The sequence below is a fragment of the Trachurus japonicus genome, chromosome 18, assembly GCF_045865225.1.
Source record: "Trachurus japonicus isolate A0001 chromosome 18, Traja_1.0".
Classification (NCBI taxonomy): Eukaryota; Metazoa; Chordata; class Actinopteri; order Carangiformes; family Carangidae; genus Trachurus; species Trachurus japonicus.
Window position 1 is genome coordinate 19,269,062 of NC_140924.1, and position 21,486 is coordinate 19,290,547.

At 39.2% G+C, this 21,486-nt stretch overlaps 3 protein-coding genes and 3 long non-coding RNA genes across 6 annotated transcripts in view; 3 read left to right on the plus strand and 3 right to left on the minus strand.

Annotated features, from left to right (window-relative positions):
- The window catches only part of LOC146969197 (putative E3 ubiquitin-protein ligase RNF144A-A), a 98,879-nt gene extending 87,026 nt beyond the window's left edge, over window positions 1–11,853 (minus strand). The window contains exons 1-4 of the mRNA XM_085759358.1: window positions 11,495–11,853; window positions 11,295–11,395; window positions 10,436–10,591; window positions 10,024–10,353 (exon numbers count right to left, since the gene is read on the minus strand). Coding sequence (XP_085615484.1) covers window positions 10,024–10,353; window positions 10,436–10,591; window positions 11,295–11,395; window positions 11,495–11,699 — 792 coding nt within the window. The 5' untranslated portion in view covers window positions 11,700–11,853. The remainder of the gene's footprint in view (window positions 1–10,023; window positions 10,354–10,435; window positions 10,592–11,294; window positions 11,396–11,494) is intronic.
- On the plus strand, window positions 1,690–3,832 carry LOC146969202 (uncharacterized). Its single transcript, XR_015034287.1, has 3 exons — window positions 1,690–1,918; window positions 2,061–2,174; window positions 3,805–3,832. It is a non-coding gene; the product is annotated as an uncharacterized LOC146969202 (long non-coding RNA).
- Window positions 11,854–12,630: 777 nt separating the features above from the next.
- Window positions 12,631–14,070, plus strand: LOC146969203 (uncharacterized). Its single transcript, XR_015034285.1, has 2 exons — window positions 12,631–12,830; window positions 13,164–14,070. It is a non-coding gene; the product is annotated as an uncharacterized LOC146969203 (long non-coding RNA).
- Window positions 14,071–15,182: 1,112 nt separating this feature from the next.
- On the minus strand, window positions 15,183–17,363 carry LOC146969204 (uncharacterized). Its single transcript, XM_085759359.1, has 4 exons — window positions 17,123–17,363; window positions 16,923–17,023; window positions 15,906–16,055; window positions 15,183–15,826 (listed from the first exon to the last, which is right to left on the minus strand). Exons 1-4 carry the CDS (start codon window positions 17,361–17,363, stop codon window positions 15,359–15,361), a joined length of 960 nt encoding a protein of 319 aa, XP_085615485.1. The 3' UTR covers window positions 15,183–15,358.
- A 636-nt stretch (window positions 17,364–17,999) lies between these two features.
- Window positions 18,000–18,741, plus strand: LOC146969205 (uncharacterized). The gene is made up of 2 exons (XR_015034286.1): window positions 18,000–18,221; window positions 18,523–18,741. It is a non-coding gene; the product is annotated as an uncharacterized LOC146969205 (long non-coding RNA).
- Window positions 18,742–19,284: 543 nt separating this feature from the next.
- On the minus strand, window positions 19,285–21,451 carry LOC146969206 (E3 ubiquitin-protein ligase RNF19B). Its single transcript, XM_085759921.1, has 4 exons — window positions 21,232–21,451; window positions 21,001–21,101; window positions 20,431–20,604; window positions 19,285–19,938 (listed from the first exon to the last, which is right to left on the minus strand). The coding sequence occupies exons 1-4, from the start codon at window positions 21,320–21,322 to the stop codon at window positions 19,483–19,485; spliced, it is 822 nt and encodes a 273-aa protein (XP_085616047.1). The 5' UTR covers window positions 21,323–21,451; the 3' UTR covers window positions 19,285–19,482.
- Between the last annotated feature and the right edge of the window lie 35 nt (window positions 21,452–21,486).

The following is a 21,486-nucleotide window of genomic DNA, read 5'->3' on the forward strand; positions in this document are numbered from 1 at the left end:
CTGTAGCCTACATACAGAAAACACCACATTTACTGTACATCAATAAATAAGTGTTTTACCATGAACCGATCAGTCTGCATTAAATTTTATTTTATTTTATTAAGTTAACATGGTTACGGTACAGGCTACACGGCAAAGTTGGGCGCATTGTTTTGTGGGATACAGTACACCATGACTGGTCAGATGCATATGCTAATGCTAAATTGTGCTGCAGAAACAGCAACATCTGCAGTGAATAAAAAAAAGAAGAAAAATCACGTAGTTTTTAGAGAAAATGCATGTGGTGTATCTGTACAGTGTGGAGTCTCAGCCACAATGAGGCTGCAGAGCTCATCTTAAAGCTTCAGAACTCAACCTAAGTCCAGAGTAGACTTGGAAATAATATCATTGTGCACAGGAACCGCAATCCAAAGACCTATAATTAATGCACACAGGCTTTATCATCTGCATGTACAGAAACCTTCTCATTACTTTCATCTTACGTTTTTGATGCTGAATATGTACAAAATAAAATAAACAAACATTAGAATAGTAATATAGTGACAGGATAGTGATAATGAGAATAAAGTTTTATTGACAAAGCACATTTCATATAACATGATGTGACAATGAGCCTTAAGAACTCAGAAACAACAACAAAAAGGGACTAATCACATGCACACAGTATCAAACTAAAGCTTTTTTCTCTGTGCTCATTGAATACATGTGTATGATTGCTTTATACGGTGTGTCATGTCATAGATCAACACCTATGTAAGTAACATCACTCCTCTGTTTCTGTTACAAAAAAGAGCAGTAAGAGTTATCCAAAAGGCAGGTAATAGAGATCCCTCAAATAGATTTTTTATTTCTGCAGGTTTGTTGAAAATGGCTGATATAATAGAATTACAGACCCTAAAAATAATGTTTAAAGCAAAGAACAGATCATTACCAGAACATTTACAACGCTTGTTTAAATTGGAGGAAGGGGACAACAGACTGAAGCTTGATTTTAAACATAGCCTATATGCAAGGTTAAGCTTAAAACAAATGTGTATTTCTGTTGCAGGTGTAAAAGTATGGCATTCACAAAGCAAGGAATTGAAAAGTTGTACAAGTATGTCTCAGTTTAAGAAAATGTTTAAAAAAGAATCTACAAAAAAGAAGAAGGAGAAAGAGAAAAAGAAGGGAAAAAAGAAAAAGATAGATAGACGAGTGGTGTCTACCGTTATTTTGTTTGTTTGTTTTTGTCATTACTATGTTTCATCATCTTAAATATTTTGAAACAGAGAATAATATTGGTGTTGAAGTAAGCCAATGAAATTTGTAACAACAGAGAGGGGCAGGTAGGAATTTTCTTCATCCTGCTCCTTTTCATTCATGGTGAAAATGTGTACACTATGTATATGTGCAACTGTGTGAGAATGTACATACCATGAATGAAATAAATCAAAAATGAAATGAACTACAAACTCCCAGTGAGTGTCCACATTTACAGTCAGACTCGATGTTGCCTTAGAGAAGAGCTAACACAATAAATGTGTTCAAAAGTCGTGTCAACACAACAAGACAAACAGGACTTCAACCACAAAGAATCACACTGACTTAATATTTTTAATAGTTGTTAATGGCACGTTGATGTGGCCTTATGGCGATGATAACGCGTAACGGTGAAACGCCTGATCTCACGGCGCGATCTGAACAACGCCCATTAAAGGCGCTCAGAGGCAGAGGGAAAAGAAGAAGCAGCAGCAGCAGCAGCAGCAGCAGCAACTCGAAGACTAAACAACACACATTGGGGACGAAATGGTCCAAGTCAGTGTGCGTGGGCCCATAGGAGAGGGGATCGTGGACCTGTGCGACACCGAGGAGCAGTTTAAGGACATGACGGTGCTGCAGCTGAAGGAGAAGATAATGCAGACGCAGCAACTGAGCACAGGTAAATACCACACTTTCAGACCTTGATAATGATTTATTGTCCTTAAAACTCATTCATTCATTCATTAAAGTAGATGAGTTTTCGTAGAAACTTTACAAGGGGAAGAAGGAGAAATGATTTTCATTTTGATTTAATGCGAAAGATTTCAGGATGATGTTCGGTGCCAAGACTCTGGAAGAAGACTCCCTGCTGCGTGAAAATGGAATCAAGCACATGTCAACTATTCATGTGGTGACGCCCGGTGGTGGTGGTGGTGGTGGTATGGGAGACAAGGATGGCCAAAGCCTAAGTACGGAAGAGCCCCCTGGTCCTTTAGAATGTGCTCTAATGTAATGTAAAATGTAATGGTTGTATTTGTTCAATTGTGAGATACACGTTACATCTAATATCACACCAGAGAGAGTGACCAGAGCTGAACTCCAGAGGTCTCAATGTCTAACAGTGGGGATTTTTTGTCTGTCTGTCTGCCTATTTGTTACTTTTAATTTTTAATAAAGCTATGTGATTTGTGACAAACTGACATGGCTGCAAAGCAGTGACAGCTCACATAAGCACAGTTATACCATGTATATTCATACTGACCAACTTTTTAAACCAAATTTGTTTTACCTCCCAGTTTATGTTCAAAACATATTAAACACTTTGTGGACCTTTTTTTAGAAAAGCTGCAGTTAAAAACTAATTTGTTTGACATATTATACCCTAACCTTAAAGACTGAAAGAAATGTTTAACATTTGTCATTGTGTATTTTTTATCACATTGTTCATTGTTTTTATCTTTAATTTGTTTGGAGGAATGTGATGTTTTTGTTCATTTGTTATTGATATTAAACCAATTACCCACTTTCTAAAACAAGTCAATGTCTTTCTTGTTCTGTGTTATACTGAGATTGGCCTACAGAGGGCGCGACAGCTCCTTCTGGACCTGGGGTTGACTCAGGTTTAGTTCTTTGTGACAGATAAATGGAGAAGTGAATTCATATTTAATATTTTAGTCTCATTGATCCTGCCTTAACTATCAAGAACTGTGTCCATGTGTTCACTTGTTTGAGTCAGACATCAAATAGACTTGAATACATGTGTCTGTTTGCTTTATACAGTTTGTTATAGATCAACTACAAACTAGTGTCCACATTTACAGTCAGACTGGATGCTGTTAAGAGAAAACACAGTAATAAAAGAAATGATGTGTTCAAAAGACGTGAAAACACAACAAGACAAAGTTAAACCAGACACACAAAGAATGACACTAACAATAGGCATATTTCAAATAGTTGGATGGTGACTGCACATGAAGAGGAAACAAAGCGACATTTTTTTACAGGTTGAAGTGAAAGTATCGATGGCTGCACGCTGCTTCACCTGAACAAAGTCCATTGGAGGCACTCAGAGGCAGAGGGGGAAAGGAGCAGCAGCGACTTGAACACGACTCAACAGCACAAGATGGAAAAAATGATCAAACTCAAGGTGGTCTGGTTGAGAGGAGAGGAGGTGATCATCAACCTGTGTGAGACAGAGGAGCAGTTTAAGAGTGTGACGGTGCTGCAGCTGAAGGAGAAGATAATACAGGAGCTGCAACCGAACTATGGTAAACACAGATTCCTACACTTCCAGGCCTTGATAATGATTAATTGTCCTTAATATAGTTATTCATTCATATAGATGAGTTTTCAAAGAATCTTAACAAGGCAAAGAAGGAGAAATGAAATTTACCTACATGATTTTATTTTATTAAGATATCAGGTTGGTCCTCAGTGACCGGCGTCTGGACGAAGACTCCCTGCTGTGTGAATATGGAATCAGGCACATGTCAACTATTCATGTGGTTTTAGTAATACCTGGTGGTGGAGGGCCGCAGCATCTGGACTGGGTTGATGGCACGGGAGACAAGGATGCTCGAAGCGACAGTATGGACAGGCTCGCTAATCTTAACATTTGTATTGATGATAAGTGGCAAACTGACACGGCTGCAAACCAGTGACAGATCATATGAGCGCTATTATACCATGTATATTCAGACTGACCAACCTTTTAAAAAGTTGTTTGATCTCTCAGTTTGTGTTCAAATCATATTAAACACTCTGTGGAGCCTTTTAGAAAAACTGTAGTTTGTAGCCTATTGTATTGTAGGCTATTCACACTGAGCAGAAGACAACCTGTACTAGCTCTACAACTGTTTAATACCCTTTGCTTTACATGCACATACAGACTTTACAACCCTTTGTATTACACTGCAGACTGAAAGAAATGTTAAACATGTGTCATTGTGTATTTATATCATAGTGTGTATTGTTTCAAACTTAAAGTCAAGTGTCTTTATTGTATGTGTGTTCAGTTGTGACTGACCTATAGAGGGCACTACAGTTTTGGACCTTGGGTTTAGTTCTGTGTGACAGATACATGGAGAAGTGGATTCATATTAGTCTTACTGATCCTGCCTTGACTTTTGTTTGAGTCAGACATCAAATACACTTTGTGTGTTCATGGGAAAGGAAACTTTATTTAGAAATATTAATGATTAACTCACAGGACAGAGGTCAATCAATCAATCAATCAATCAATCATTTATTTGTCACTGCCATAAATAACAATGAAATTACGTTGGAGCATACAACCTTACATAGTGAAAAGTGCATAGTGCAAAATGTGCAATGGTGCAGAATCCCATGGGCATATCATGTACATGAAAAAGAGGACAAGAAAACACAGGGGTGCCAGAGGACATGGTCAGAGGTAGTACTATAGTGTATGTTCCAGCAATGCAAAGGCCAGTTCACAGTTATTGTAAGGTGGAGTGTGGTTACTGTCCATATGGGGGAGGGGGGGGGGCATGGAGTGTAAACAAGGAAAGACAAAAACAGAAACAGGGGCATCAGAGAACATGGTCAGAGGTAGTATAGTGTGTGTATAGTGTGTGTTGAAGCAATGTAAAGACCAGTTCACAGTTATTGTAAGGTGGGGTGTGGTTACTGTCCATGTGAGGGGGGGAGAGAGAGGAGGGGGGCACTGTTCAGCAGCCTCACTGCCCTCAGGCAGTGAGGCCAGCTCCAGGGAAGAAATATTAGAAGTAAGTAGAAGAACTTTCTTTTTTAAACTTAACATCATGTGCAATGATTAGCCTACTGAACGTATCATGTAGGTTTTATTTGGGATGTAAACAGGAATATCTGGAGGAAGACTGAATACAGCTGAGAAAATGGTTAAAATGCATTCAGTGTCCACAGTTAATGTCTCAGTTGAAGCACAGTTGCTCATCTAAATACAAAACAGTAAAACATAAATTTGTTTTAACAGAAAAAGTCATGCAGTTATTAACATTTATTAGACTAAATAAAGTGTGCTGCAGAAACAGCAGCATCTGCAGTGATTATTATTAAAAATATCCGTTTTTAGAGAAAATGCATGTGGTGTTGTATCTGTACAGTGTGTGGAGTCTCAGGGCCTTTATCATCTGCATGTAGAAATCTGCTTGCTTATTACTTTCATCTTACATTTTTGATGCTGAATATGTAGAAAATAAAATAAACAAACACTGGAATAGTAATTTAGTGACTGGATAGCGATAATAAGAATAAAGTTGTATTGATAAAGCACATTTCATACAACATGATGTAAAACAATGAGCCTCACAAACCATAATATATGAACACAGGAATAACAGAGAATCACAAGATGGTATCAAACTAAAGCTTTTTTCTCCGTGCTCACTGAACATCTGGCTGTTTGCTTTATACAGTGTTATCAACTAACTTCCAGTGTGTGTCCACATTTACAGTCAGACTCGATGATGCTCACAGTCTTAGAAGAGAAAACACTCAAGTAATAAAATAAATTATTTGTTCAGAAAGACAAACAAGACTTTAACCAGTCACACAAAGAATCACACTGACAACTGGTTAATTTTTTTTTTTTTTGATTAATTGGTCAGTCTGTCTGTGAGCAGGGATTATATTTCTGTATATAGCCTATCCTGTGTGATATTGAAAAAGGTGTACAAAGCCTTGTTACCATACCACCAATGTTAGACCTGTCCTGCTGTTCAAATGGTTAAAATGCATTCAGTGTTCAGTTATGTCTCAGTTGAAACTTTCATCTTATGTTTTTGATGCTGAATATGTAATAATAATAATAATAATAATTATAATAATAATTATAATAATAATAATAATAATTAAGCTTTTAGGAATAGAGTTTTATCGACAAAGCACATTTCATAAAACATGTAATCCAGTGAGCCTCACAAACCAATGTAACGCTGAAAGTGAAAGTATCAACGTCTGATATCGCGGCGAGATCTGAACAACGCGCATCGAAGACACAGAAGCAGAGGGGGAAGAGCAGCAGCAACTCGAACACGAAACAACACAAATTGGGGGAAAATGAGGCGAATCAAAGTTGTCCTGCGTACTCTTAATGGAAAGAATATTATCGCGGACCTGTGTGACACCGAGGAGGAGTTTAATCGCGTGACGGTGCTGGAGCTGAAGGAGAAATTACACTCCCTGGATGGCATCCCAGGTGGTAAAACACAGAAGAGCCACTGCTGACACCGACACATTCAAACCTTGATAATGATTTATTGTCCTTAAAACACTATAATTCATTCATGTTGATGAGTTTTCGAAGAAATTATGAAAGGTGAAGAAGTTGAAATTAGATTTACTCACATTGATCTATTTTTGATTTGTAAGTGGATCAAGTCAGGTTGATCTTCGCTGGCAGGCAACTGGGAGAAGGCCACCTGCTGTGTGAATATGTCAGGCCGGAGGCAACTATTCATGTGAAACTAAAGATGCGCGGTGGTGGAGACCAGAGGCATCGGGTTGGTGGTATGGGAGACAAGGACGGTCGAAACGGAAGTATGGAAAGGCTCTCTAATTTTGACAGTTGTATTATAAACTGATTTGTGACAAACTGACATGTCTGCAAACACTATTAGCCTATATACCATGTAGGCTAGCTATATTTATACTGACCAACAAGTTTGATCTCTCAGTTTGTGTCCAAATCATAATAGCCTACTCTACTCTGTGGAGCCTTTTAGAAAAACTGTAGTCAAAAACTCAGTTGTTGGCACATTGTATTTGAGCACATAACAACCTGTAGCCTACTACCAGTTACTGATTAATATCCTTGGCTTTACATGTACATACACTTTACAAACCTGTTACACTAAAGTTTTTACTGCATTTACTCAGAATATCACCTGTGTTAAATAATGAAAGAAATGTTTAACATATGTCATTGTGTAATAATAACGTCACAGTGTTTATTGTTTAAATCCTAAAATCTTGGGGGCAATGTGTCATTTTTGTCCATTTGTTGGATATTACATAAACCACTTACGGTACCCACTTTCTAAAACAAGTCAAAGTGTCTTTATTGTTCAGTGTTGTATTGTGTTTGACCTATAGAGGGCGCTGCAGCTCCTTGACTCAGGTTCTGAGACAGATAAATGGAGAGGTGGTTTCATATTTAATATTTTAGTCTTAGTGATCCTGTCTCAACATTCAATAACAGTTTCCACGTGTGTTCACTTGTTTGAGTCTGACATCAAATACACTCTGTGTGTTCATGAGAAATGAAACTTTATTTAGAAATATTGTTAGTAATGATTAACTCACAGGACAGAGATCAGCTCCTAGGGAAGAAATATTATAAGTAGAAGAACTTTTTTTTAAAAACTTAACATCATGTGCATGTGTGAAACTGTGGCATGTAAACAGGAACATCTGGAGGAAGACTGAATACAGCAGATAAAATACATGTTGTGTTTGTATCTATAAAGTGTGTGGAGTCTCTGAGCCACATGAGGAAATAATAAAGACATTTTCTATGTGCATAGATTATGCACAGTCTTTATCATCTGCTTTTTATTTATATTTTTAAAAGGGTTTTAATGCCAAAAATGAAAAACAGTAATTGGAAAATGGTAATAAGAATAAAATTTAATGGATAAAGCACATTTCATGCAACATGATATAAAACTATGAGCTTCACAAACCATAATACATACAGCAAGATAAACAGGAGTTAATCCAGTCACACAAAGAATCACACTGACCTAACAGGCCTGTTTTAAATACTGTAGTTTTGGACAGTGACTGCACATGAAGAGGAAACAAAGTGATCATTTTTTACTGGTTAAAGTGAAAGTATCAACGGTTCACGCTGCTTTACCTGAACAACGCCCATTGAAGACACTCTGCAGCAGAGGGGAAAAGAGCAGCAGCGACTCAAACAACACACAAGATGCAAAGATGCAAAGTTATTGTGCACAGTGTGAGAGGGGAGAAGATGGAGGTGGACCTGTGTGACACAGAGGAGCAGTTCAAGAGCATGACTGTGCTCCAGCTGAAGGAGAAGATATGTCAGAGGCTGCAAGACGACGCAGGTAAACGCACCGACTGAAGTAAAGAGCCACTGCTGACACGGACACTTACAGGCCTCAACAACACAATTTACATTAACACTAATCTATGTGAGTAGGTGAGTTACAAGATGAAGAAAGAGAAGTAAAATTTACATATATGGACGGATTAAACCATAGAAGGGAAGATTTCTCAGATTTTTGTTGTGAAAGTGATTTCTAACAATCTGACATGGCTACAAACCTGTGACAAATCATATGAGCACTATTATAGCTAACATGTATATTCATACTGACCAACTTCTAAAAAGTTTGATCTCTAATATAATAAACAACCAGTATTTGAACTATTTACACTAAAACAAACTTACAATGCAATCGACAAACTTGGCATCTGATACTTCTGCTAAGTTAAACAAGAAAACTGAATTGTACTTCATTTACGTAAATCACACACACACTGCACCAACCAAACAATTCAACACATCCCTCTACAACAATGACTTCTAATTGGTCAGAAGAAAACACAAAGAGCCAATCAGACAGTCAGGACGCCTCCTATAAACACTCATGTTCCGTTTCACTGTGCAACCTGGATCTGTTTGTGCCATAACAACCAATTATTGAATCGTTGTTATTGCATTATTTGAAATATGCATGAAATTATTTCCTTTAAAATGTTGCAGTCATGTCAATAAATGTGTTTGGTTTCTTTCTCAGTTGGATTCATAAATTGTTTTACAGTGGCCTTCAGTATAATAAACAGAGAGTGAAGTGCATCCATTGCTCTGGTCTCACGCCAAAACACTGAACCTGGACTATTCTGTACTTTCCGGTTTCTGTCCACAGGTATTAAGATATAAATTACTGGACAAGGTCTAAAGAGATTTTGTTGTGATAAGGTTCAGCGCTGCTGTGAAAGTATTTGCCCTTTCCTTGTCAACCGTGATCCGGTTGAACAGCTCTAGCAACTTCCAAACCAACAGGACATAGTCAGAGGAACTGGAGCGGGACAAAGTCATGATGTAAATAAAGACAGTAATATAATAGGCTACGGACATATTTAATGATGGAAGTGAGAGCCTGTAGCATTTGAAGTTTTGTTTAAGTAGTTTTTTTGTTTTAATTCAGCGCTAAATTATTATTTCAATGTGAGGTAGAAATTATTCACTCAAATAACATTTAACCTGGGTGGGCCTGGGATGGGATGGGTAAGGAGGTCTGAGCATCAGTGCCTGACCCGTGATCTTGTTTGTTCTGTGCAAAAAATCAATAAAGAAAGTTTGGATAAAATAATTTATAACCTGAACAAACTGCATAGTTTTATTGCCCGTCATGTCAGTGAACACAAAGGAACAGTGAAGTGGTGATAACAGGACACAGAGGAGGCTACAGCAGAACACAGTGAAGTGAATAACAACAACAACAATGTGGTGGTGCATAGGAGAGAATTGATTAAAAAAAAAGATACACATGATATACCTTAGAACTTTCTCTCTAATACCAAATAGAAAATATTCTGATTTCCAGATGTTTTCTGTGTAGAAATGATATTTAAAATCTTCAAAATCAGAGAAAAAGAAGAAACTGAAATGCATATATAAAGGTGTTTACATTATGGCTTCTTCTTCCACACAGGTATCGAGGTCTGTCTGGGGGCGACTCCACTGGGGCATTTTGAGTAAGGTACTCCACATTTTGATGCACTCTTCAGACACACAAAACAAAACTTCACCTTACATCGGGGACAGATGATGGTTTTACAATGTTTTTTGCTGTGCTCCACCAAGGAGCCGCAGGTGGGACAGGCACGGATGGCGGGACAGCCAGTGATGTCCTTTACAGCCTCAAAGACGATCTCTGGACAGTTTTTCAGTGTTACCAGCGACTCGTTGCAGCAGCCGTCGTTCCCACAGCGGTCTGACCGTGGAGCTGGACCCTTCCACTCCCTGTAGCACTGCCAGCAGAACGCGTAGTCTCGTCCTCTCTTCGCTGTGCACACGCTGCAGGAGACCTTCAGATCAGAGGCGTCCTGTCTCTCCACTGAAGAGCCACATCCAGGACACTGTGTTGTAATGAATTGAGAGTTTTAAGTAACAAATCAAATGGTATCAGGGTAAACATCATGGTTTGGATGAGACACTTACTGATTTGATGTTTATGTTTTCCCTGTTTGCGTTGAAAGCCAAGGTTTTTTCAAAGTACCGCGTTTCCTTTGGTGTCAGAAGAGCCATTTTACGAACCTCTGTGAACGGCCACTCCACTGCACAACCAAACTGACCACATGTGAACCTGCTCTCACCCTTTATTAAAATATAAAAAAGTATATAAATAAAAAACATTACAGGTTTGACACATGAAATATTTGTAGAATGATTCATTCTACAAATATTTCATTAGCTTGTGTCAAACCTGTAATGTTCATTCTGAATGATTTAAAAACTGTGTATGATCATTTTTATTGCTGAATTGAAGTGATGAATGATGAATTTTCACAGAAGATGTAAAATATATATAATATATATGATGCTGTATTTAATGTATCATATTGGATAAAGTCTCTGGATATACAAGTCAATAGATCAATTATATCATATAATATTTCTAACATTGCAATGCAACTGCAACTATATATATATCAACAATATGCATTGATATTTAAATATGAATGCATGTATATTAAAACAACACACATGAAATTATTATGTTATGTTTTCTTAAACATGCATGTATTTTCATGTATACTGTATAACATAGACACAGAGACTTTAGGTAGGCTATATTTTATCTCTAGCCTATTTGAATGAGTCTATGTCAATAAAACTGTTCTGATTTGTAATAAGTTTCATATATTTTATTTTTTACAGATACTGTAGCCTAAAATTTCTCTTGGGCATAAACACATAAACTTCAGACTATGCTTTAGGCTACTGCTCTACACTCTACCGGTAATTGCATATGGGATCATGTCAAAACGTCCATTAAACACATAATTTCAGTAACTACCTGGTCCAGTAACCTGCGACACCAGTTGGTCAGTGACGTAGGAGTGACCGCGTGCCCACAGGACATCAGCGCTCTGCGAGACGGGAAACCTTCACACAAAACTGAGGAAAACACAAACAAACAAACCGTCAAACACACACACAAACAAAACGCACACCAAAAGTAAACGCGACACCATCACACACACTTTGGACACTCACAGTCAAACTCGTCTTCTCTGTCCACGAAGCGAAGGGTCGCGTCCTGGGGGTCGTAACATTTCTCGGTTTTCTCCTCCTCCGGCGGCGGTGGAGCAGCTGACACCGTGGAGCCCATGGTGGGCATAGAGATGGTGGGCCACAGCAGCTGTCCGTGTCTCTCTAGGAGCCGACGGACTGTTTCGTGGTGGCTGCTACTCCGCGCCATTGTGGTACTGTGAGAGCGCGCGCGCGTGTGTGTGTGCACGTGCGTTACTTCTAATGAGAATTTACCAGAAATCACGTGAGCCTAATGTTGTGCATAATATAAATCAACAACCTGTCTCTTAGACTAAACCGTACACTGATGTAGCTGTGGAAAGAAGGAGAGATATGCAACTGTAAAGGACGAGAGCTCCTAAATAAACATTATTGTAAAACTGAAACCACTCAAGTTCAGGTCAGGTCACAGCCTGAGTGAAACCACCACAACAACAAAGTCAGCCCTAACACAAGTCTGTTCTGCCTAAACAAACATTATAAAATCACTTAATGCAATAGGCTACTCTTGTTTTAAACATCCAGTTATTCAGCCTAAACAGAAATGTGTCAGTTGTTGCAGGTGATGAGCAGAAACCCTCACTGCTGAGTTGTTTTATCAACATGAGTCAGCTGTTTGGCCACAAGATATTTTTGTTTGTTTGATTTAATTGAAGTTGCTTCCAGTTTCTCCTTTGCATTTACAAAAAATCACATGGATGCAGCCAGGGCAGTTGGGTTTTCCCCGTCAATAAAAAAAACAAATTAACTTTATTACTTATAAATAAAAGCATAAAATGCATTATGCAGTAATGTGCTGATGACCACTTGGGTTTATTGTCTTAATTTTGGTTTACTATTAAATATTAATTAATACATTGTTTTGAATTTGCTTCCAAAACCCCAACAATGTAAGAATGATGTTCTGCTGCATGTACTATAAAACTGCATAGACCTTAATGAGCTTCAGAGAGACTTAATCAAAGTGAAAGCATTTGAAACACAGATAAAATTTCAGAAAATTCCCAGGTGATTTCACAACACGTGATGAGAGATTAGACGAATAAGGAGGCGGGTCTCTTTCAGCATCTAGCCCTTATAATGAGGAAATACGAAAGTTCTCTGCCATTATTCACAACATACTGTATCTGAGAGGAAACTCACTGAAAAGAAAAAATGTGTCGGGGCTCAGTGACAGTTCAGGACGGCCAGAGAGGAGCCTTCACCACGGTCCCCCTGACCACCACCAAGGACCAGATGCAGAATCTCACAATGCAGCAGCTGAAGGAGAGAGTGATGTCAGAGGTTCCTGGGATCAGAGGTAAGAACAAAAAAATCTGCAATATCGCAAATTAATTTGGAATCATGATTTCAGTCAGAAAAGTAATTTCTGCATTCTGTTGTCATATAGAAATAAGAATTGTAGAAAAAATTGAAATAAGAATGTCATTTTTGTTACGTCTTAAACCAAGCAAGAATGTTCCTTAAAAAAGACTATGATTTGTTTGCTTATGGGTCTCAAAAGACATTTTATCTTTATCAGAAATTGGATATAGATTTGAATATTGCACTTGGCCGTATTGTGATTCAACTCACATTACAAAGATTAATCTAAGACCATATTTTTAATTCTGTGTGTTTCTCTGCTGCACAGGAAAGACAGACATCCAACTCCTATTCAAAGGTCACACGCTGGCTGCCGACTCCTCCACACTGTCTCAACATGGCATCAAGCACGAGGACATCATCCTGGCTGTGCCCAAGGTTCATGGAGGATAAACGGCCTGACAAAGACACCTCTGCTGTAGATGACGCTTAAGAAATGAACTGCAAGTGTCCAATGTTTGGTGTGGGTATAAAACCTCAGGCTGTTGGACTGAGCAGAGGAGGGAGGGGCTGAGCTGCTCACACAGACCAATGTGCTGACATGATGACGTCTATGTCTGCTTTGACTACAGTCGAGTCCCCACTCTTTCCTGTAAACATGTCCGTTCTACACAGCTGCCCGTGCACTAATTTATGCTGCTGAAATTCATCTAATTTCAAAATGCCTTATGCCTTCCTTTGTTTTTTTGTTTGTTTTGTATTGTTGGATTTATTTTTTTTGTTTGTTTTGTTTTTTTACACAGACTAAAACACAAAAAATATGGTATAGGAAAATGTATCTTTAAAATTCATTCATGCATTCAAAATTCATTCATTGCATCATGTTCAACATCTAACTTCTGTTAAAGTTCCTGTCTTCATGGGATATTAAACCACCTTCACAATCACTGTCCTTGTTCTGTTGTTTTTGGGATTGGCATATAAAGGTTATAGGTGTTACAACTAATTATGGGCCTTTGATTAGAATTGACTTGATGTAATATAATATTGTCTGTGAGATTTTTTGCATTTCTATACAAAAAAGGGACTAAGTTCTATCTTCATTGCATGCCTGGTCTTATAAAAAATAACAGTTAAAATTTTAGGATGAAGGTATTTTTAATTTGTTCTTGTCTTTATCTGTTCTATTCACTTAAATAAACATGTTCAGACATCAAGGAAACATCCTGTGTTCATGTTTTCTGCTCACTTTATTAAGTGATGTATGATAATGCATGATAATTAACTATGTTCACTATATAACATTTTATAAAACGGAAAGGTGAAATCCGGCGATCTGATTGGTTGTTAACCGTGGTATATTGAGCATATACCACGGCTACTATTCTAAAGCCTTATCACAGCATAAGCTGCTTCGCGTCGGGCCGAACAACGCCCCTTAGCCGTGGTATAATGAGCATATACCACGGCCTGTCGTGATATATTGCTTAAATAATAAGAGAACATTATGTCTTCTCTTGTACTTTCTCTCCTAGTCTACAGTTTGTTTCTGCATTATCTCAATTATCTTTGCATGAAATTATATTGTATAAAATACCACTATAAATGTCAATAAATGCAGTTGGTTTCTTTTTCAGTTGATAACCTGTTTTATAACCACAGCATGATCTCACGCCAGAACACTGGTGCAGATTTTGGTACTTTCCAGTTATGACACCAGACAGTACAGCCAGACAGTAACAACACCATGCACGTGAAGCTCAACAAGGAAATGCACCACACACTTGTTATTCTAGGGGAATATACTGGAGCCTTGTCCTGGTAATGATGACACAGATTACAGGAAAACACCGAAAGTGTCCAAAGTCTGTAAGAGTTTTGGTTGTGGTAAGATTTGGTGAAACTGGAAGTAATATGTCGAGAATGATACAAGTTGTGGTGTAAATAAAGCTAAGAATGTAATGTATCTTTTCAGATATCAACCAGTGATGAAGCTAATAGCATAGCTTTTTTAATTTATTTTAGTGCTAAGTCAGTATTGCAAACAATAATTTTAAATAATTAACTCAAATGAACTGTTAAACAGACAAAACAGCAAGGTTTTATTAGGAGAATATTGGCTGCTCAGGAAATACACTGTGAAATGACAACAGCAGTATATGCATATGCTTCACATTTTACAACTTTCAACAGGATGTATATACAGTATATATTTTGTTTTGTTTGTTTTTGAAGAGACAGTCAATAGTATATTGCTTGCTTGAGTTCTCTATATGTTTTTATTTTATTTAGTCTTTTATTATAATGATTTTCATTTTTGCTATATGTTGACATGGAAAATGAATACAAAATTGTTTAAAAAAAACAACAACAATATAATAGTATTTATATGACTATAACATCTGACTGAATTTCCCAACGAACAAACTCTATTTCCCAGATGTTTCAGTGTGGAAAGAAAGTTTCAGCTCTTCCAAACCAGACATGGCAGCATTAGTGCATTTGTTCTATAAGGGGTTGGGGTTAGTACCTGTACACTGGCTTCTCCCACACTGGTATGGAGGTCTGTCTGGGGGCGACTCCATCGGAGCACGGTGAGAAATGCTCGCTTGTGTCCAAACAATCCTCTGTCAGCTTCAGACACACAAAACAAAACTCGATCTTACATCGGGGACAGACGACGTTTTTACACTCCATCTTGCTGTGCTCCACCAGGGAGCCGCAGGTGGGACAGGCCCGGATGGCGGGGCAGCCGGTGACCCCCTCCACGGCCGCGAAGACGATCTCTGGACAGTTTTTCAGTGTTACCAGCGACTGGTTGCAGCAGCCGTCGTTCCCACAGCGGTCTGACCGTGGAGCCGGACCCTTCCACTCCCTGTAGCACTGCCAGCAGAACGCAAAGGTCCGCCCTCTCTTCGGTGTGCACACCCTGCAGAGGACCTTCAGATTAGACGGATCCTGTCTCTCCACTGAAGATCCACATCTAGGACACTGTTAGATGAAAGGTGAAGTTAGTATGCAGCAGTTCAGGTTTCTAAATACAGCCTGATTCACTCAGAGAGACACTTACTGATTGGGTGAAGTCCCTGTTTGAGTTGAAAGCCAAGGTTGTTTCAAAGTACTCCATTTCCTCAGGTGTCAGAAGAGCCATTTGACAAACCTCCGAGAACGGCCACTCCACACTACAACCAACCTGTCCACATGTGAACCTGCTCTCACCCTTTATTGAGAAATGGGAAAGCACATTAATCAAATTAATACAGGTTGGATGTGAGTCCCTAAACATTGTAAACTCCTCAGACTTATTAAGAAGCAGAGACAGATGTTTTAGAGGACCGCTACCAGCCAACATTACAAATCTGCTGAGTCAAACTTTGTTTATTAAAACTATAAAGATCATATTGTGTACTGTTTATCAAGAGTGATGTTGCCATAGAACTACATGATATAATACCATGGTATTATATCATGTAGTTCTATGGCAACATCACATCTTTCACATCAACATCTATGGCAATATCCAGAGGCCTGCATATCTGCGGCCTCTGGATATTTGGACTTAGGTATTTTGTATATATTTTGCAACTAACCATGCTAACAAAATATAACTCATAAATAAATAAATAATATTACAGTAAAACATACATATAAGTATATGCTAAGGTAACATATTATTATCACACTGTATCTTACGTTTCACATTAGATAGATTCACTAAATATATGAGAAAATAACTTGATATGAAATAGCCCTGGTAAATCCAGTGTGTACATATACATATATGTCTATGTCTTCCAAGAGCTTCCATGTGTTATTTTTACATACATGTATGTATACGATATGTTCTTAAATTGGAAACCTTGTACTTTTTACATTTTAATACAAATTGCCAAGTCATTTTAACTAACAGAAATAGCTATGACTTTGACACACACACACAGACACACACACACACACACACACACACACACACACACACACACACACACACACACACACACACACACACACACACACACACACACACACACACACACACACACAAGTAACAGTAACAGTAACAGTAACAGTAACAGTAACAGTCTACCTGGTCCAGTAACCTGCGACACCAGTTGGTCAGTGAGGTGGGTGTGACCGCGTGCCCACAGGACATCAGTGCCCTGCGAGACGGGAAACCTTCACACAAAACTGAGGAAAACACAAACAAACACAAACAAAACGCGAGGGTAAACAACACACACATACACATACATACACCTATTTGGACGCTGGACCGGGGACACTCACAGTCAAACTCGTCCTCTCTGTCCGTGAAGCGAAGTGTCGGATCCAGAGGGTCGTAACACTTGTCAGTCTCCTCCGGCTCAGCCTCCAGCTGTTCAGTCTCCAGCTGTTCAGTCTCCAGCTCAGCGGACACATCACAGCCCACCACGGACCTGGACCAGAGCAGATGTCTGTAAGCCCCAGCACTGAACATCTGAGCATCTACGAACTCAGCCAGAGCTCCATGAAGTCTCCCGTGCGCCATTTCTGGGTCTGTGCGCGCTCCCGCGTGGGCACGCGTGTAACAGTTTGAGGTCGCAAGAACAGAAGTCACGTGATTTTATATAAACGCAGTCAGACTTCTGATGCCCTGGTTCAAAACAATCTAAATTAACATGAATATATTTGTCATCACTGTGTGTATATCTCCATGTTACAAAGTCTCATTTAGATTAGTGAATCATGTACAGTCAAGATGAACAGTGTTATGCATGACATGAAAGAGAAGCAAGATATTACGGCCAAGTATTTTTGCAGCTTGAAACAGCTGATGGTGTTCAATCACAGGTCCAGAATCAGATGGTCAAACAGGAACAATTTGAGGAAACACAGTCGTCATTCAGTTATGGTTGAGCAGCTGAACTCTGTGATAACAGCTTTCCAAAGAAGAACTAGATGTGGTTTATTCTGCCTCCTGACCCCTCACACAGCTTTGACCTTGTGTTTTATTCATGTTTATTATGGCATGTTTTATGCTGCTTTAGCCTCACAAAAGGAATTTCCCCTCATAGAGTTATGCAGATATTAGTTTTGTTATAGACACACGCCAGGTAATTTCCCATGCAAAGCTGCAATAAGAGGAGGAGGAGGGTTGTAACTGCGAGAACGAAAGTGTTCCTTGTTGTTAAGAACACAAGCAGAGTGATCAGAAGCATCATTTTCCAAAAGACGGTGAATCTAACTGAAGCAGCAGAGCACAGAACAGCAAACAAGATGTGTGACGTCCTGCAAGTGCAACCCATCTTCATCCTGGGGCCTCAAAGTGAGAGGAGAGAGTTCCAGTTCAACATCAACACAACAACAGTGAAGGATCTGAAGGAGAAAGCAGTACAGACCTTTAAAGGTAATACACTGGATATTCTTTAGGAAAACTACAGCACTACATGTAACTAAACTAAACTAAACTATATATATGTGTACTTGAACTAATGTCTTATAATAGCTCTGAAAAATATATTTGAATGTTTAAAGTACAGTACGGTCAGCCCAAGGGTCTTCTTTCACTTTCTTCTTTCAGTATCCAGCAACAATAATAAATTCATTGTGGTTCAGTCGTTGAGAACTTTATCGTTTGGCCGGTTACATTTTTACTTTTTGTGTATAATGTATAACGTGTCCCTCAACTGGAGTCTCTCTCTGTTCAGCCGAGGTGCACCCCACCTTCAATGGCAAATCACTGGACGACGACAATGCCTTGCTGACTAAATATGGCATCAACCCGAAGTCTGTCATCCACCTGGTGCTGAGGGTTAACGGCGGCTAGGCAGAGGAGACGCAACCACCACTATCATCATCATCATCATCCCATCTCTGCAATTCAACAAACCATTCAAAAAACTCATTTGTCAATAAACTCCAGGATGATATAATGTCTTTGTGTGAGTCTCCTCTTTTCAGAGTCCAGGCACTTTATTTATTTTGGGTCAGTTCTTATCGGAGAGATTTTGTCAGAGAAACTGACATTATACTTAAGTTTAAAATGAAATGTCATTTGGTCTTTTGTAGTTTTCATTTTGTTGACCACAACACTTTGTGAGGTTCACATGATCAGGCATTAGCTATAATCGAAACCAATGGACAAAGTTTAAGACTGTTGTTCTGTAAACAATCGTCACGGCAACTGCTATAAACCTAGAAGGTGATAAAAGCTCCTTCTCATTGATTAAAACTAGTTTTCACATTAGGTTAGTTTAGTATACTGTATGTAAAATATATTGATAATAATATATTGATAATAAATAAATGTTAAATGCTAGGTCTCTGTGTTTATGTTACTGTTTTTCTGTCATTTATCCTGTCAAACATCAGAAAATGTATCCACATGCATAAACCTGTTTGTGGGTGACACATCAACAAGACTTCATGTATTAATTCATCAACCTTTATTAACATTTAATAATGTTTATTAAGTGATACAGTAAGTAACTATGATTATTAAACAACATTATGAAGGGAGAACATGAGATATTTTTAACATATGAGAACAAACAAGCAACACGTCCAGCCTCAGTTTCAATATGAACCTATACAGTGAAACAGTAAACGGGAAAGCTCTAGTCTAGTGTGAGATAAGAAGGCTGTGTATGTGTGTTAGTTACTGGCTCTTAGTTTCTGCGCCACACGGGGATGGAGGTTTGTCTGGGGGCCACTCCATCGCTGCAGGGGATGAAGTAGGAGCTGGTCTTCAGGCACTCGGGAGTGAGCTTCAGACACACAAAGCAGAACTCGATCTGGCAGCGAGGACAGATGATGTTCTTGCAGCCCGTTTTGTCGTGCTCCACCCGCTGACCACAGGTGGGACAGGCCCGGATGGAGGGACACTTGTCGGCCCCCTGCACTTCAGGGAGAGTGGTGTCCCTGCAGTTCTTCAGAAGCTCGAGGTCGTGGTTGACGCAGCCGCTGTTGTCGCAGCGGTCGGAGCGCGGCGCTTTGCCTTTCCACGGCTCCAGACACTGCCAGCAGAACTGGAGCGTCTCCTTCTTGTCGGCTACACAGATTGTGCACTGCACACAGAGGTTGGTCAGGTCCTCTCGCTCCACGTAGGTTTTACACCCAGGGCACTGTTGGAAAAGAATAATTTGAGATTTAAGGGAACAGCCTCACTCACTTTCTGTCAAGAGAAAGATGAGGATTGATAACAGACTCTTATTTGGAAGTAACTTTATGATGTGAAACATCTAGTACACCCATATTGCCTAATATTCAACAATCAAGTTGTTAAGTTATTCATGTCTGAGCTGATGCTGCAGACCTTTGCTCGAGATCTGTAAATGTACAACTAGAAGCAGCTCAACACATAACCCTTTAAAAATGGATACTTGCCAATTTCACACTTTGTTTTTGACACTTATGACTAATGTATGAAAGTCAGACTAGCTGTTTCTCCAATTGTCCTTGTGCTAAGCTAAACTAACAGCTGGAGGCTGCAGGCACATCTGTGCAGACAGGAGTGAGTAGTTTTCTCTACCTGCATAATCAACAAACTACAGTATGTCTGCTGAAGTAGTCACACAGAAATCAGTCTCTCAAATCAGTATGTTTTTGAAACTCACAGTTTTAAATTCACAGTATTCTACGGCAGCCAGGCGGGCGATGCTCTCCTCAAAGTCCTGCATCTCTTCAGGCTTCAGCAGTGCCAGCCTGCGCACCTCTTGGTAAGACCACTCTTCATCACATTTCTGCAAGGTGCCCTTCTTTAGCGCGGGACACTTGAATTTGTACTGGCCCTGAGATTATAAAAAGCAAAGATTATGTTACATATTGTCCAAGACATGCAGGATTTTCTATTACCAACAGGAAGTTGAGCGATCCCCTACATGCCAACTATGTTTGGTCACCACAGTTGTGGAGTAACAACATCCTGTTATTCAAGAAATTAAATTTTATTTTATTTTAGATTAGTATTTAGCCGATGCAATGTTCACTCTCTTTAAGTTCCAGTTTTGGCTACTTATGGAAAGATAAATAAATAAAAAGTAAATAAGTACAAGTAAGAAGAGTGGGCTTGAATAACTTAGTTTATTTGTTTATTTGTCATCTGTGAAATGAAGGTGGAAAGGTAGGCCTATTGAACCAGACAAACATGCTGTGACAGTGAGATGGTTTATTATAGCCTGGCCTACCTGATCCAGCAAACTGCGACACCAGCCGGTCAGAGACTCCGGGGTGACGGCGTGACCGCACGACATCTCCGCACGGAGACACAGGTCTCCTTCCTCCGGTGCTGAGGAGAACGAGAGACATTGAACTCACCATCACAAACAGCAATCTGCTTCAAAAAACTGAAAATAGGCTATCACATAAAGCGATACGACAAAAAACGACCACATGGCGTTTGTAAATCATTTTCTTACGAGACCCGAGGATGTCATCGGGTCTGTTGACAAACTTCAGAGTCGTGTCTCTGGGGTCATATCGTTTCTCTTCCTGACCCTGAGTGGACATTTTCACTGAGCTCCTCAGACTTCTCTGGCTGCAGACAAGAAACAATCAGTAAAGACTGGAGGCTGAGCTGCACTGTGCTACCTTCACTGACTACACCCAGATTCGTTTTTTTTTTTCTTCAAGCTTTCAGTTTCACCGTCACTTACGAGAAATCACGTGGAACA